We start from the raw sequence: 18,102 nt of genomic DNA, 5'->3' as shown, positions 1-18,102 counted from the left end.
AAAAGACACATACAATACACAGTTATTATCTGTGGATAAATTATCTGCGAATTTATCGAATAATTTGCAATTTAAAACTGTCACGTATTTGGAATGTATTGTATCTTATTTTCAATGCAGTAGCATGAAATATTCGTGATGTTATGTAAAGTATATCTGTTACAAAGATAGCGAGCAACAGTGAGTCATCGCGTATTTTTTTCGCATCGGTTTGTCTGCGCAAAACTGTCGTCCGTGTGATAATGAATTCGATAATTGCAGTCTCGTCGTAAAACTCGTGGAGTCTCGGCTTTTATGCGCTACTCGGCGATATAGCAATCGCAGAGGAAATATCGCGCGCTAATATTTGTGCTTCAACGGCTCTGAATCCACAGCCCGAGGGATCCTTGGAGGCAGAGCGCTTATCGTTAATGCGATTAAGTCGATGCGTGATTCATTCCGCGCCAAAGTCTAATAATATCGTGAGGAAAGACACGTGTTATCGGTTCTGATATAGAACTAACCGGCCGATCCATCTTCCGAACGACGTTTGAATTTCTTTTACGATCGTTTCTCTTCTCTTCTTTTTTCACGAAGAATTGCCAGCATGTTATGAGCATACGTCTAAACTTAGATATATAATTATAATTAGCTCTCCCAGTAAATCATTTCGAATGATGTAAATCGTGTAGCACATATTCCAAAAATTCATTAAATTTTATCCAATTTATTCTCGATATTATATTGGAGGCAACATATTTTCTAATGAAAAATTAAGATCTCTTCTGCTGTTATTTAAAAAAATATATTTCTATTAAAACAAATTTCTTTTATGACAGTGTTGACTTTCATATAGTGTACATTCATATAGTGTACATTGTAGGTATATTTTTTGTTAGTAATATATAATCTTTCAGTTCATTTTTTAATCATAATAACTAAATTACAATTACAACTATAATAAAAGTCACTTAAATAACAATTTAACAATGTCACTTAAATAACAATTCAAGTGACGTTTTATCAAAACCTATACCTTGTACATATAAAATGATACAAACGAGTGTCGTTGCATGTTTGTATGTGCGCAAGAGGGTTGCAACACTGCCCATGCAATAGGCTGCATCCGACGTGTGTGGGAGGAGATACTTTCGGTCGCGCGCTTTTTAATCCTCGATGTTTCGCGATCCGACCTGTCTCTGAAATACGCGGATTTATGCGAGCGGCTGTATATACGAGTGTGCGATGGACGCTTTTAAATTCCGTCGATCGCCCATTGAAAACCGGATCGGACGCCGTTAACCCTACGACCCGCTCGCTATTCTCGAGTGTTATCGCGTCCCACCGGAAAACAAGGACGCGCGATCCCGGGATTATTCGACAGTCTAAACCGACATCGAGACAATAATGTCGGGATTACATCAAGCTTGACGAGAGCTTCTCTTAGCGTCATTCGTGCTGAAATGCACGGCTTTAAAGCACGTCCAGTGCAGACCAGACTTTGACGATTTTCGTTTCATTTTTATATGTGTGCTATTGGAAATAATATCTCATTGTTTTATCTTCTTCCCAGTTTTGATTCAGGCTACTTATCATTTTATTTTCTTTATTACTCACTTAAATGTCACTACACAAATGTACGTATTTCACAAATTACATACAATCGTCTGTTGGTTAAAACAATGCGACATTCGAAATGTGTTCACCCTTTTTCGAGATAAAGTCCCGAAGATGTACGAGGCCAGGGTGAATTATTCGTCGCGTGTGTAGCACTACACATCGCGTGTCTCATGGCGATAATGTAGGCGCAGTGTAAATGTCGTGTACAGCCGTTTTCAAGACCATGATCTCGCCGAGAGAGACAGAGGATTTATTAAATAACATCATAAAAAAGAGATTATCACCAAAACTTGTATCAAATTGCACGACTGTCTAATATTATATTGTTATATATAATTTGTTATATTTAATATTATATTATAATTGAATTATATTATAAATTATATTATACATTATATTATATTATAATTGAATTATATTATAAGTATAATGTTATTATAATTTCATACAAATATTCGCGGCTCATAGACATGATAAAATATATGGTGATAAAATTTAATATTTTATATCCCCAAATATGTATATGAGCATTTGTAATGCAAAAATAAATATATCAAGGATAATGATCATTTATCACTATAATTATTCACTCCTAATTTATTCTTGTAGTTAAATCTAAAACAGGTTCTTTTTTGTTAAAGAGAAAAAAATATATAAAAACTATCTTGTCTTGCTTCCGTGATTAAAAATACATATTCTTCTATGGCTTTCATAATAACCGTATGTCTATTCAGAATGCTTGGAGAACTCAACTTTTCCAATCGATTTGCCGATACAGGGAATGAACGCTCATTTAAGAAAGAAGTTCGTAACAGAGCAAAGAAAAAAGAAAGAACGCGATAACGAGCCACTTGTAAGAATGAAAATTTCTCTTTTTTTTCGATCAATTTCTGCACCCGCCTAATCTTGCGAAACTTTTTGTGCCACATAAACTGTAAATAGTCATCTTAATCTAATTGAATCTCTATATGTACGCTTTTATTAAACATAATTTCTATTATAATTTGAAATTTGTGAAACAAAATATGTAACAATTTTAATGCTTCGTAAGCTGCAATCATACAATTTTCAAAATAGTAACTAGATGCATGATTAATAATATCTGCAGTTTCATAATTTGTTGAAATTTACGTAACCCCTTGTTAGTCAATTACAAACTATACAAATACGACACACAAAAATCATTCTATAATATAATCTTGTCATATCGAAAAGATTTCTTTGTAAAGAAATGAAAACTACTAGAATATTCGAATAATCTTCAATAGCCTGTTCCGAAAAACTATAACCTTGATTTTTTAATATATTACATTTATTTATATTTTTCGAATCGAGATTATATTTTTGACATTTATAAAAATTCCACATTTTATAATTAAAATACTTCCCGAGATATTAATCTTTTTATTCTCATAGTATATTGTAGTGTACTTTTATGATATTGATACAATCAAATAGAAATAATAATAACACGTAATATATAACATGTATTTTAAGCAGCATTTCAAATTCAACCCTCGTTTCCTTGCAGCAGCAACCTCCGGCAGGGCAGCGGGAGTTTCGTATGCTTTGTGGAGGGTTGATCCGGCGGCCATGTTTGGTTACAGAAAATTTCACAATCCCCCTTCCCCTTCGTGGTTGGCCATTCGATAGCAGCTTGCACAACACGTAAACTAACAAAGGGCTATAAGCTCATAATGTTGCATAAAGGTACACCTCTTTAGAATTTCTAAAAATATATGTGTGCCATCTCAGACGCTCAACTAAATTACATATTAATTATATTAATGTAAACTCTATTATTTTTATACGCTTGAAAAGAAGATGAAAACGAAAGTATTTTGCAAAAATTTAATTTCCATGTTTATTCAGTCTTTAAAAATTGAAGATATAACGGAAATGTTTGCGTTCTGTGAACAGCCTTTGTATGCGCGGGTCGTGAATTTCGAGGAGATCTCGTGGACGGATGGACGTTCGATCGAGAGGGGTGCCATGGCGACCATGTCGGTTCCCAATTAAACAAATGCTGGCAGGAGCTCGAGCAACCCCTCAGGCACCGGCGTCCATCTCTTCTTGCTCTCTTGATATACGTCAACGAATTTGCCTCTCTCTCTTTCTCTTTCTCTTTCTCTCTCTCCCTCTTCCTCCCTCCCTCCCTCCCTCTCTCTCTCTCTTTCTTGTTCTCTTGACACGAGAGGGTTTCAATCGTCGCACGTGTTGTATGGCATACGAAATTCGAACTGGATTCACCACGTGAATCTAGTTACATTTTCGCAAGCTACACTTACATACAAAAGTTATAATAGGTCATCATTTATCATAAAACCATAAAAAAATCCATGAACATTTTTAAAAGTGACATACTGTTTTCAATTTCTTTTAAACACTTGCAGCCAAAGAATTTATAAAAGAATTGATATCAGTTTTGATCGATTATATCACATTAAACTAGGAGATATGCATTTCTGTCAGCAGATTAATAACTGAATTCAATATGTAAACATATAAAAAATCAGCATATAAAATTTAAAAATACAATGAAAACTCATAATATCTTAGAATAAGTATTGTTATATAAGTTTACTCCAAAAATTAATAAAAATATCATTCGAGTATAGAAGTTAACTCCAAAAATTAATAAAAATATCATTCGATTATGTATTTTAAAAATCGTATTTTAAATATATTTTCTTGTTTTTATAATACTAGATGCAGTAGTGACGCTTGATGCATATTATGTTTTGATTTTGTGATTCAATGTACCTTGACATTTTCCGTATGCGTCGTTCGCCTGCGGCGTTAAGCAGCAGAACGGATGAATCGCACGTGAGTGACGATTTCGTAATCGTGCGCTGTCCAACGCATTTTAATTGTAAACTGTACAGTTAAATACGATAGCGAAGTTATATAAAGAGACGAGTTAAAAATTACCTAACCGATATTCAATGGGCACACGTATTAGCGTGAGGGAAGAGACGAGACATTTTGAGAATATTATCCTCTTTTGACTTCTCTGTGGATTACATTACAGAACCAAATATTGGAGCACCTTTTGGAAACTAGTAGCCAAACTGTTTGACTTACGCGATTGTGCGTTCGAACATCGAGCCGGTTACTTCATTCGACGCACTGGGTCGTCAGTAACCGGACAACGACTATGGAAGCTTTGCTAATCCGAAAAGCGGCTTAGAGCAAACGCGAAGCCGGTCCTCACGAAAGATGGGGTTTCCGACTTCCTTCGTGTATATTTTGAGAGTCGAGCATTATTATCTTGTTAGCGAATAATATTCCGGAAGAACGGTTTCATGCAAATCTGTGCTTGACGTGCCAAAAGAGATGCATGGAAAATTCACGCCTGTTGGAATTATTATTATGATACTTATAAAAGTTTTATCGCTGCAATAGTATATACTGAAAAAAATGACCAATTCTTTACTTTGTAAAGTTAGCTCCCATTTTTAACAACGAGGATTAGTTTGTCTGTCTTCCTACAATACACACAAAATCCAGTTAAAATTTATGATTTAGTTACAAAATATTATATAATATATATTTAATATATATTTAATATATTTAAAAATACATATACGTAATATATTACATACATATAATATTAATAAATGTTTCGTGTAACAAATCGAATAAATAAAATAAATAGTATATAATTTGTAAGAAAAATTGGAATATATAATTTATTATCCAATTAGTAGCTTAATTAATTTTTCGTTGTTTCATAAAGTATTACATACAGATTTAATTTTCTTTCTTAGGACACTCACTTATAGGAATACATCGACTGTTATCGTTATCAATTCGTGCGAATCCTTCTTTGCAATAACAAGCATCGTTACATCTCTGAAAGAAGATTAATTTAAATAACATATCTGAACATAGATAGAAATATTTACGGGAAATATTAACAAGCAATCCTATAAAATCCTATTAAAAATTAATCTTTTAATGCCTCTAATAAGCATTAATTTCTATTATAAAATAAATTTTGATATAAAATACATATTCGGTTAATCTATTTTAAAATATAAGAATTACATGAATTTTCCAAAAGATTGCTATATTTGTGAACTTACAATGTTTATTATAGGACAAACTTCACCTAAGTTACTACAAGTTGTTTGACATGCCGATCCGCATTGGTATTCCTCATTTTCGCGATTACAGTCAAGGTGATGTGCAATCGTGTCTAAAAGCGATAATAATAATGTTTAATGCGCGATAATATATTTGTCGGTACAAATAAAATACACACACATTAACTGTTTAATAAGAATTTATACACATCACAAATACGAATGTTTGGACAAAAATTAATTTACTTACAATTCTTCTTAAATGAATGTAATGCTTAATAAGTCGCTTAATGAAAAAACAGCGCTGAATAAATATAAATATTATCAATCTTCTTTTTATATTACTAGTTAGAAATTTCACTAGTATAATAAAAAAATTAAATATATTAAATAATAATATAAATATATTTACCTGCAGAAAATATCGTCAATGAAAGTAGTAGTACAATTATTATGCGAGACATTATTGTAATTTTCGATGCACTATTCGCAACTCAGTCTACCTTACTGACACGTTGTCTGTTTCGAATATCTTATATATTGTGTTCCGATATTCACTACCAGTATTGAAAATATAGTGTATGTCACACATAAAGTTACAGTGAATATCGAAACATAACTATATAAAAAAATTCTTCTGAATTTTGTATAGGAAAGTACATAGTATGATTAAATGATCATAAATTCGCAGAAAAGAATTTATACACATCACAAATACGAATGTTTAGACAAACATTAATTTACTTACAATTCTTCTTAAATGAGTGTAATGCTTAATAAGTCGCTTAATAAACAGCGCTGAATAAATATAAATATTATCAATCTTCTTTTTATATTACTAGTTAGAAATTTCACTAGTGTAATAATCTACATCTGGAATCGTAATCCATGTGTAAATGTATTTTATATAAATGTGTGTCTTCTTGCCTAAAACAGCAAAAATATTGTTTAAAGATAATTCCGCACCTTTTACAGTACGAACAGCAGTAATAACAATGCATTGAAAAATTTTTTCCTCCTTAAAGTCGATTCGTTCAATTATCTCTATGGTGTACGTGACCTCTATGTCGTATGCGATCGGGGAAATCCAAAATAAATCTGTACATTGTATGCCTTGACAACTCGTGATTCCCCGAGTTCTTTAATGATATATAGACATTTCCTGGATCTGTTTGTTATGCATTGGATGATATTACGCAACCATCATTATTATCGCATTTCTATTTTTACGAGCTGAAGAAATAGTACGAATTATCTATTATCTTGATTAGAGAATTATGTATTGTATCATATTGTCGTAATATTTTTTCTTTAATATAATATTATATATATATATATATATATATATATATATAAAATTTATATTTAGATTTAAAATAATGACAATAATTATTTCAATTACTTATTTTAATTATTAATTACATTATAATTAATAAAATAATAAACAGTTAATAATAGTATTTAATTTATATTAAAGAAATGTGAATTTTATAGTAAAAAAGAATTATTTTATCCACGTTTTCGATGTAATTAAATAAGTGTGTTATAATACACATTCTGTTTGCATAAAATGAAATATGTTCTCTACATATATTGAATAATAACAAAAGAAAAGCTGAGCAAATATTTAATCCAATAAAAGTGGAAGGCCCGAAAAGATATTTCCGAATCGTGTTTGATCATAAATATATATAAATTATTATACATAGTTTACAGGAAATTTTGTATGAATAGGAGATATCTTAAATATATTCTGTAATTTGTGTAAATATCTCGTTTGCTTGTACATATCTCGCTTGGAGTCAGCAAAAACAGCGTCGATAGCGCAAAGCCATTATAGTTATCTCAACGAGCATTTACACAATTCTTGTTTTGATACAAAGTTTGGTGATAGCGACGATAGAGTAAGAGAGAAGTACGAAGTACTTTGATCAGAAAGTGAAAGAGAGACTGCAGAGAACGAACAGAGAATCTGAAAAACTTCCAATCGAGTTTTCCGTCGAAATTGGATGACGATGCATCGTGAAATGCTGAATAGGACAGCCAAGACAATGGGAATAGAGCGTGGATATCACGATTACACGCCAAGTAATTAAGGCACCGGTCTTTCATTATAGAAAAACAGCTCATTCGCGCCTTTAAATTCTTATCTCGGACAAATCGAGAAAATAGTTAGTAATTAGCCGAAAATATTTTAATAATTTTGCCTCTCTGACTAAAAAATAAAATCCATACTAAAAAATAAAATCCATAAATTTTTCCGCAATTTGCGCAAACATCTCACAGCGACTTCACATCACATAGAATCCGTTATTTTTACATTACAAGTAACAATGCTAGTAATTTGCTAAATCAAAAGATATTTACATCGAAAGATGTTTTTTAAACGAAACTTTTCGACGAATTCGTCCATCATCGAAATAAATTATTTTAGTCGCTTCAATTTAAGAAAATGCATCAACTAAAAGCAAGTTGCGTAAACAATAATTCAATTCCCGATCATAATAAATTCAATTCGAATCGCTAGATATTCGATTCTCGGCGCTCTTTACGTGAAATAAAAAAACCTATGTACCAGGAGAACGAGGGGAAGCAGAAGGGTCAATCTGATTCACTTGGGCTATCTCGCCGATGGCGAAATGGCATTTAGGGTAAAAGCGTATTCGGGAAGCGACCGGATTGACCATCGAGCTTACGCTGACAAAGTAGACGCAACGTATACATTTTGAAGGCCTGGGATTTTCCAATTGATTGAACAAAAATTGTCCTTCCTCTCATTCTTACGTGAATTACACTAATTATTGAACATAAATAATGCTCAGCGATTTAATTAATTATTAGATCATTATTTCAAAAATTGCAACAATAGAATTTGCGTGAAATCTTATAAGCATCTCTGACTGATCTTTAATAGCCGATAAAATTGATTAGCGTCAGCTGAAATTATTGCCTATTATATTTATTACTCATCAAAACGAGTTTGTGCATGAAAACAAAGATTATGCAATGGCAGTATAGATACAGATGGAAGGTAATAAATTCAAAAAATAATTAATTATATACAAATGAAACATGCATCAAGATGATGCAAAAAATATGTTATCAACAAAACATATGTAAGCATTATCTTTGTATAATAATGAACATGTAAGCATTATCTTCGTATAATAATGATTTTTTTTTACATTCAAACACATGTATAAGAATTTCATTTGCAACGTATTTATAACACATGCGAAAAGAACGTAACAATATTTGTTATCATCGATAAGCTATATTATCGTCGTTTCAGTGTTATTTATATGTTAGAATATATTCTGTTAATCTTCGATTAACATCATCAGTATTTTATCATGTTATTTATATACATGTATAAATGCACGAACGCCTTTTGATGAGTAATAAATATAATAGGCAATAATGTCTGCTGACGCAAATCACGGATCAAAGTTTTCTAACAAAGTGGATGGTGTATATAAAAGCGTTTCCTACGAAGCTCACAGCTAGTATCAATCGCAACTTGGTAGAATAAAGTATCGAAAACGTTATGTTTCGTATTAGTTTTATATTGCTCGTAGTGGTCGGAGTGCTTCTCAGTAAGTTTTCGCGTAAAATATAAACAATTACAATGTTTATTTAATCTGTGATTAATTTAATCCAAAAACTTTTACAAATAATAGATTATAACATATCCCCTCTCTCTCTCTCTCTCTCTCTCTCTCTCTCTCTCGTTTTAATTTTAATTTTCTATATTATAATATGTGAACCTGTAATGATTTATATAACATTCCATGTACAGGTATAGCTGCTGCTCAGCAACAATGTCCAGAAAATCAGGAATGGACGGCTTGCGGATCAGCATGTCCGCCATCGTGTAATTCGAGACCTGACCAAATATGCACTTTGGTATTTACTAATTTATTTGATTTTATTAAATCTGATCACAAATCTTATCTCTCTTTTTTTCTGTTACACAGACGTAAAATATTGTCGGATTAAATATAAAATTTTATAATTTAAATATTATATTATATTAAAAAGATTTATTTTATACATGATTCTTTTGCAGCAATGCATTATAGGATGCCAATGCAAATCAGGATTCTTGCTCAATGCTAGAGGAAGTTGTGTGTCTCCTGAACAATGTTAAAAATTGATCGATATTTGATATATTAATGCGTTGATTAATATTAGTCTTTATTAAAGTATTAGTGCAGACCAAATTTTTGTTTCGATACTTCGAGAAAATGTGTATTAAAAGTAATTAAAAATAAAAAAATTGTGAAAATTACATAGATCCTAATGTGTTTCTTTTTATTTATAATAAGAACATTCTTTATAGTTGATTTTTTCACATTAGCTACAAATTTTCAAATGCTTATTAAATTTAATACTTAATATTTCTTTTACTTTTTTTAATTGTCTAAATAATGACAATATTTTAACAATGTCCTTATTTTTTAATTTGTTTTAGATTTTAGTTCATGAAACAATGCAAAAAAACTTTCTTTTTTTAGAACTTTATTTTTAATTTTCATTATTATATATTGAGGAAATATTAATATATATGTTTATGTTACTACTTACTTTACATTAATCTTATATATTCATCTTGAAATTCAAATTAGATTATATTAAAATTGTAGACGGGAATATTATCTTTTAAATATATTTGTATTACTTATATCGTGATTAATGTTTGCGAAAAAATCATTGATTATTTGATTGAGATGACGAATTCTAAGTTCAATTTAGATTTATTTACTTTTAGATCTATTTACTTTTTAAGTTGGCTTTTTAAATTGTATTTATATTTAAATCGTATTAATTTGAGAAAAAGACAGAGAAGAGAGAGAAAGGGAGAGAGACATATCTGTTCTTTTTTAAGAATGCTTATTTCATTAACAATAAAATATATAAACAATATAACGGAATATGTTCTGAAAAGATATATAACTCATATAATGTTAGAGTAATTAAATAATTATGATAAAATATAAAGGAACTAACTTTTACATATAATTATTATTATTATAGTCATAAATATAGCACTAACTATTAATAAGAAAAATTTTAATTATGTTAGAAGCTAATAATCCATCTTAAATATTGTTTTTCAAGATACTTTTTAATATCGGATTTTATATATAAAAACTTTCAAATATATTTTGAAGAAATGTAAAAATTTCAAAATAAAAATTGATTTTATATTGCATTTTATTAATTTTTTATGGGAAATATAAAGCACACAATATGAAACATATTCTTCCCACTGTTTATCTGGCAAGAAAATCTCAACGTAATATACGAATGATTGATATCGACTAATCAAAATATACCTACTAAGTGTCTTATATATAAAACAAAATTGTAGCATGACAGTTGGGAGAAACAGATTGTAATAATGAAAATTCTTTTAAGTTCCTCTTTCTTATTGTAAAACTCGAGTTATCTTTTCGTTTGAGTATTTTTTTACTGTGAAACAAACGATAAAAGAATAATAAGTAGTGCGAAAAAGGATACATATACATAAGAGCTGGACTTTATCTGGTATATAGTAAATTTGTAATGTTCATGAAATATTGAAACATGTCTCGTCCTATTTTTTGGCTTCTCGTCATTGTTGCAGTACTGTCAAGTAAGTCGAAATGTGCTTTATTATACATACAGATATATAATTTTTTAAATAATATTTATAATATTTACAATATTTATTTAATCGTTCACAATAATTATTTGAGTGTAAAAGATTATAACTTTAGATAATAACTTTTGCTTAGAAACTATAATATATATATATATATATATATCATTTACCATCCAAATGCAGTTTCTATTTTATTTCTTTATATTATTTATTCTATCTTTAGCAATAAGAAAATTACTTGTAGTAACTAAAATTACAATTAATTTTATTTAATATTAATCTTTATATTTCGTAAATAAATTATAAATAACGCAATTATTTTATGTAATAAAAGATGTATAATAGCGTGTAAGATTATTAATAATGTAAGTTAGTAACTAGTAATTATAAAAGTAATATTAATAATAATGTAAATTAGTAATTAAAAAATTAGTAATAATTGTTATTACTAATTTTATATTTATGAATTAATCAATTATTAGCTGTTTGGGGCAGTTCGACGCCAAAGAAAAAGTGCGGAAAAAATGAAGAATGGACTGAATGTGGTTCGGTGTGTCCCCCAAAATGTTTCCCTCCGAAAGAACCGCAACTTTGTCCTGCTGTAAGTTTTTAAATATTTTAATTATTATCTAATAAATAAATGCAGATTATATATATATATATATATATATATATATATACATTAATAGACTTGTATCGGAGATTGCATTTATAATATCATACAAAAAAATGTGAAAACTGAAATCGTTGAACGATATTTCTCATAGAGTACTGCACTAAAATATTATACATTTTATGAATTTTTTTATACTTGCATTTTCAGATGTGCTTTATAGGTTGTCAATGTAAATCTGGGTTTTTAAGAAATAGCCGTAATAAATGTGTCCATCCATGCGAATGCGACTGCAAAATAAGGAAATTACACTGATTTATTTTTAAATCTCATGTTTAGTAATACAATTAATAGAAAATAAGTTATATATATATATATATATATATATATATATAATTATAAAGGTAAATTTAAATCTAATGTATTTAGACCGAATTTTGTCAACACATTTCTATTTCTTGGACATAAAAACTCTGTAAAATTGTTTCAAGTAATTTGCAAATTTTATATATGTATTTTTCAATTTTTGAAAGATATTTGTAAAAATATTGACATATATGTATAATACGAAAATTTTTATATATTTGATTAAAAATATATTAATTATTTGTGTAAAATATATTATGTGTGTGTATATCCATATACACGATTAGAAATGTACAATGAAATAAAGATCCCTTAGACATTTTCATTAAGAAAAACTAATTAATAAATTAATTTTTCTTGTATATTTTAAAAATAAACTCATTATATGTAATTTGGATGTTTTTAAATATATTATTATAAATATATATCTCTCTCTCTCTCTTTCTATCTACCAATATATATTTTTCTATATTTTTAAATATACGGGATTCTCCCCATTAAAAAAGTTAAACGACAGAAATATTTCTCTCCTATCAATAAATAAGAAGAAAAATTATACGAAAGGAAATATATATTTTTTTTTTAGCCTCATTGCATTTCTAAGAACTGAACAGAGACTCGTACATCAATACAATGCTGTTTAAATAACAAACACTCAATTTCACGAAACGAGTAATATATTAGCTAATATTGACTGTGAAGAGAGATATCGCATATAGATACATTGCGTGTTAGTCATATTGACGTATTCCAACTTAAGAAAAAGAAAGATATAAGATATTAACTTACTTACAATTAGAGTAATTCTATTATAATATAGAAATTAATATAAGTTAATATAAATTTGATGCGTCATGAGTGTATAGAAAAAAAAGAAAACGAAAAATGACTATATTAAGTTAATATATGTATAAATTTAATGGCTCTCCTGTGTCCAGAATAAATTCTTTAAAAACTCCTAAAAAAAATAACATTATATTATTTTTAATATAATATATTCTATACACATATTATGCGCATTTTAGATTAATGAAATGATGAATTTTTCTTTATTTCTCTTTTAAAGATAGGAAACCCAAAATCGTTATGATCTCATTTCACGACGTGGAATGAGTCAATGTAAATCGCGCGTATTATCTTATTTCGTTATTTGCTATTACAAATTAAAATAAGAATACACATTGTAATATTGTAATAAGAATGCATATTGATACAAATTAAATTGTAGAATTATGTATTTATAATAAAAATCTATTAAATAGAACACACACACACACACACACATAAAATGATAATACTTCTTTTCGTGGCTACGTGAGAATTATTGTTTACGAGCACATCTGCAGTAATTAATTTAATAATACTTTACTACTATCGATACTCTTCTTATAGATTAATCGGCTTTTGTAATCAGTTATTTAACTTAGATTAGAAGTAGATTGGAAGTGATAAGTAGAATTTGCTTGATCGTTTTTTTTTATTGTCAATTTCGGAGATTTCATATAAAATAATTTGAAAAATTTCACATAAAATAATCTAAGAGAAATTTTTTCAACGTATCTTTATATTACAATCTAAAAAAGTGTAAAAAAATATTATTAAAACGTATATATATATAAAATAATATATAAAATAACATATATAAATTATATAAATTAGCAATTTTATATAATACATTTCACTTAGTCTTATCAATAATGTAAATATAATGTAATATAATGATGTAAATATGATGTAATATAATGATGTATTATATATATTTCATGGAGAATATCAAAAGGCTTAACTAGTTGTCTTTGCAAGTAAAATTACGTATTTTTTGAAAATACCTAATAAAAACAAATACTGAATTCAAATCGAAAGGGTCACTCTAATATAGCTGACCTTATTAACGGGAATGTATCACTTAAGTTTTACTCAAACTCTCTTCTCAAACGAGATAAGCAATAATATAATTTACATATATTATTTTAGGTAAAGTATCTCGAGGATTTAAATATTTTGGTAGAAAAAAGAGGGAACACATAATTAATTTCATATTTTCTCTATGAATCATAGAAACGAGAAAAAAATTTGTAATCAATAAGAAATACAATCAGTAATTCATAATATCAATGAAATATAATAATTATAATTATTATATAACATATAAATTCTTTTTATAAATAATAATTAATGTTTTTTCTATTTATACATATATTTATGGTAATACGTACATTGCACGTACATTGATGTTTTTTTAAGATTTATAAGATATAAATACTTGATATTTCTTAAGATCTATAAGATATCAATCTCTATTATCAATATCAGTAACTAAACTTAGAGAGACTTCTAGAACTTCACGATATACAGATTATTCCTCTATTATGTCGGATTTATAATTATATCATATATTATATGTGTGCACGTGTATGTGTATATAAAGTGTAAGAATGTATAAAAATACATTTTAATATTTAAATTTACTAAAAATTAGCTAATATCTGTAAAACTAAAATCTAACTAGATTTCAAACATTACAAATAGAGTAAAATGTTTAAACAAAGATAAATATTTTAACAAAGATTGCAGCTGCTCTAACAATCATGAAAATTTGAAATATCGAAATTGAGACAAAACGATTTCATTAATTCAAAAATTCTGTTTACAAGTTGGAATTAGGTTACCTATAAGATTTTCTACCGATTAGAAAATATCAATTAAAATTCATATCACATTTCGATATAGCGGTTCCAACATCCAAATAAGTTATTATGTGAGATGACTTCAACGTGAGCCTAAAGAACAAAAAAGAAGTAGTTACGCCGAAAAAGTGCCTATCTCGAGAAAGGCTTAGCGGGCGAAGGCCGCACACTCGATATTGTATATAAGCTCAGTAAAACGGACGCCTATCATCAGTCCAGTTCGAGTTGCTCAAGAGCAAGTGAATATCGAAAAGCAGAGAGATATAAACATGGCCCGCGCTGTAATTCTGCTCTTCCTCATCGTAATTACTACCATTAGTAAGTATTCAAATCAATAGTCTATCAAATTATAAATATCTAATAGTAATATCATAAAATATCAAATTATCAAACATCAAACTTGAAATTTCATTTACATATACTCTATTTACTAATATTATTGTAAGATATTATAAATAACAATTATGAAATGTGTGGTAAAATTGGCAAATAGGAGTCAAATCGCAGTAATTGGAGCACAGCAAAGAAGCGAAAAAATATTCTTTTTTTTTTCTTTACTTATATTGATATGTTCAAAATATTCGCTTTCTTTAAAATATATGTCAAATACGATGATTAATATAATTTATATATTATTATTCAATATTTTTTCTCTAACATTAATATTAAAATCACGCTAAACATGAATCAAAAAATGTCCAAAACGTTCGCATCTAATGTATATATTTTAAAGAAAGTGAAAAATTTTTTAAAATACATCAGTAAATAAAGAAAAAAAGAAGAACGTGTTTTCTTTTCTTTTCTACGCTTCAACTACTTTTACTTGCCCATTTTACTATTTTATAATTGTTATTATTTTGAGAGAATCAATTTTTTATTTTAATTTTATAAATAATTAATACAATTATGTATATCATATCTCATATCATATCATATCATATCATATCACATCATATCATATGATATATCGTATCATAAAAATAATAAACTTTCAAATTCCACTGAAAATATAATTTGCTGACAATTATAAAGTTTGATCACATAGGATATTTTTGTAGAATAACAAAATTAAAAAAAAATAATTAAATTTTATTTCGCGTAAAATGACAATATTTTACATGCAAAATTTCAATAAATAAAAAATAGAAATAATTAATTTTTAATTATGTTTTTCTAGGTGCTTTGCCTCATTGCGGTGAAAATGAGGTATTCAATAGTTGCGGTTCAAAGTGCCCAAGCACTTGCGAAAATCCAATTCCCCGTGCTTGTACATTGGTCAGTACTGCATCCCTTAATAGAATGCTTTAAATAATTTTAAAAAAATGCACGTAGTTTTAAGACTAAAATATTAGCAATAATATAAAAATTAACTATCCATATTTCTATGGTGCCAAATTTAAGAAGATTTTGAGGATTTTGATTTTAAGAAAATATCTTTGAGATATCATTAAACAATTGAGAATGCATTAAACAATTTAAAAAAAATTATTTAATAAATTCGCAATTGTTTAATGATATCATCATTGTTTAATGATACTTCAAAGATATTTTCTTAAAATCAAAATCCTCAAAATCTCCTTAAATTTGGCACCGTAGAAATGTGGATATTTAATTCTTATATTATTGCTAATATTTTTGTAGTTTTAAAATTACGTACATTTTTTAGTAAATAAAATTTATAGAAATTTAATTGCATGAATAAAATATGGAATTCTAAAATAATTTCCTATAAATAAAGTCTCCCTCTCTCTCTCTCTCTCTCTCTCTTTATATATATATATATTTATTTATTTATTTATTTATTTATTTATTTATTTATTTATTTTCTTTATTAATATTTCTCATTTTATTTTTAGGCATGTATTCCCGGATGTGAATGCATAGAAGGATATGTGAGAAATGCGGAAAACAGATGCATATCTCTCCAGAGTTGTTAATCAATAACCAAATAAATTTCCAAATATCGATATATCGATAAAATAATGCGAAATGAATATATGATTAAAATTTTTTTTATTGATTGTTATATAAGTGTATTTTTAATATAATTAAAGTTTTTTAACTTAAACAATTTTATTATATTATGTAGTTACTTAGGAAGTGCTGTTTGTTAAATCTTAAAACTGCTTCATGTGCTTTTAATAAAAAATATGTAAATACATATCAGAATACTTTATTAGCTATTTTAATTATTTTGATTGAGAATGTTAACAAACATTCATAAATTTTCCTAAAAGTATTTATTTAATTTATAGACATTCAAGAAAATATATCTAAACATGAAATATATTAAACCTAAATTATTTAAATATAAAACCTAAAAAGATCTAGGTCATCAAGTACATGAATAGATAGCACATAGATTACAATTATAAATGACAATTAAGTTTAATCTCTCTCTCTCTCTCTGTCGGCAATCACTTCTTTTTATGTTTCACATTATATCGGTATTGCATCGTATATATGATGGAGTTCAACATCATTAAGAACTATATATAATCTATTCTCTTATCAAAATATAATATCAAAATATCTTTAATCTCCGCGAAGTACGTGCACTTGATGCATTATAATATACATAGAAACTTTTATATATGTATGTACCTGTTATTATAAAATAAAATAAAATAATTAAAATAATCGTTCTTCGTTGAATACAACTTAGTAACTTTAATTTAAGTAAATAAATTTTTACATAAAAACGATCATTAAATGTTATTTTTCATCCTTTTAAAAAAGATCTTTTGAAATTGACAACATATTTTTTCTGATCGATGACATCAATTATTACGTTTGGTAATTTGCACATTTGCACTTCGCAAATTAATGTTACTTGGTGTTAATAATATTTATATAATTTCTCGAAGTGCACAGTCATTACATAGCAAATGTAAATTTACAATCATTTTTGTATTCATTATTTTCATCAAGTCACTTAACAATTTTTTTCATATTAGACCAATTATTTTTGTACATATTATTTAAATTTTGAATAATAATGATAATAATAATTATACTTTAATAATAATAATTAAAGAAAGATATGAAAAGAGCCAATAAACTCGCAAAAAATAATTTTTTAATGACTGCATATTTTCTTTG

The 18,102-nt window shown here is 27.4% G+C and overlaps 4 protein-coding genes and 1 long non-coding RNA gene across 5 annotated transcripts; 4 read left to right on the top strand and 1 right to left on the bottom strand.

Moving 5' to 3' along the window:
* The first annotated feature begins 2,379 nt into the window (after positions 1-2,379).
* On the top strand, positions 2,380-4,349 carry LOC145970099 (uncharacterized). Its single transcript, XR_014438323.1, has 3 exons — positions 2,380-2,452; positions 3,131-3,309; positions 3,520-4,349. It is a non-coding gene; the product is annotated as an uncharacterized LOC145970099 (long non-coding RNA).
* A 788-nt stretch (positions 4,350-5,137) lies between these two features.
* LOC145970098 (venom metalloprotease inhibitor-like) lies at positions 5,138-6,255 on the bottom strand. The gene is made up of 3 exons (XM_083096571.1): positions 6,100-6,255; positions 5,688-5,800; positions 5,138-5,454 (listed from the first exon to the last, which is right to left on the bottom strand). Exons 1-3 carry the CDS (start codon positions 6,149-6,151, stop codon positions 5,353-5,355), a joined length of 267 nt encoding a protein of 88 aa, XP_082952697.1. The 5' UTR covers positions 6,152-6,255; the 3' UTR covers positions 5,138-5,352.
* Positions 6,256-9,126: 2,871 nt separating this feature from the next.
* LOC145970086 (chymotrypsin inhibitor-like) lies at positions 9,127-9,978 on the top strand. Its single transcript, XM_083096542.1, has 3 exons — positions 9,127-9,283; positions 9,487-9,593; positions 9,757-9,978. Exons 1-3 carry the CDS (start codon positions 9,235-9,237, stop codon positions 9,835-9,837), a joined length of 237 nt encoding a protein of 78 aa, XP_082952668.1. The 5' UTR covers positions 9,127-9,234; the 3' UTR covers positions 9,838-9,978.
* A 1,285-nt stretch (positions 9,979-11,263) lies between these two features.
* LOC145970998 (chymotrypsin inhibitor-like) lies at positions 11,264-12,298 on the top strand. Its single transcript, XM_083098153.1, has 3 exons — positions 11,264-11,325; positions 11,817-11,935; positions 12,158-12,298. Exons 1-3 carry the CDS (start codon positions 11,277-11,279, stop codon positions 12,260-12,262), a joined length of 273 nt encoding a protein of 90 aa, XP_082954279.1. The 5' UTR covers positions 11,264-11,276; the 3' UTR covers positions 12,263-12,298.
* A 2,911-nt stretch (positions 12,299-15,209) lies between these two features.
* LOC145970224 (chymotrypsin inhibitor-like) lies at positions 15,210-17,161 on the top strand. Its single transcript, XM_083096792.1, has 3 exons — positions 15,210-15,318; positions 16,178-16,275; positions 16,857-17,161. The coding sequence occupies exons 1-3, from the start codon at positions 15,270-15,272 to the stop codon at positions 16,935-16,937; spliced, it is 228 nt and encodes a 75-aa protein (XP_082952918.1). The 5' UTR covers positions 15,210-15,269; the 3' UTR covers positions 16,938-17,161.
* Positions 17,162-18,102: the final 941 nt, after the last annotated feature.

The sequence above is a fragment of the Camponotus vicinus genome, unplaced genomic scaffold (assembly GCF_025532165.1).
Source record: "Camponotus vicinus isolate PSW18456_S1 unplaced genomic scaffold, iyCamVici1.0 SCAF_4, whole genome shotgun sequence".
NCBI classification, from domain to species: Eukaryota; Metazoa; Arthropoda; class Insecta; order Hymenoptera; family Formicidae; genus Camponotus; species Camponotus vicinus.
This window is presented reverse-complemented; position numbering and strand designations above follow the sequence as displayed.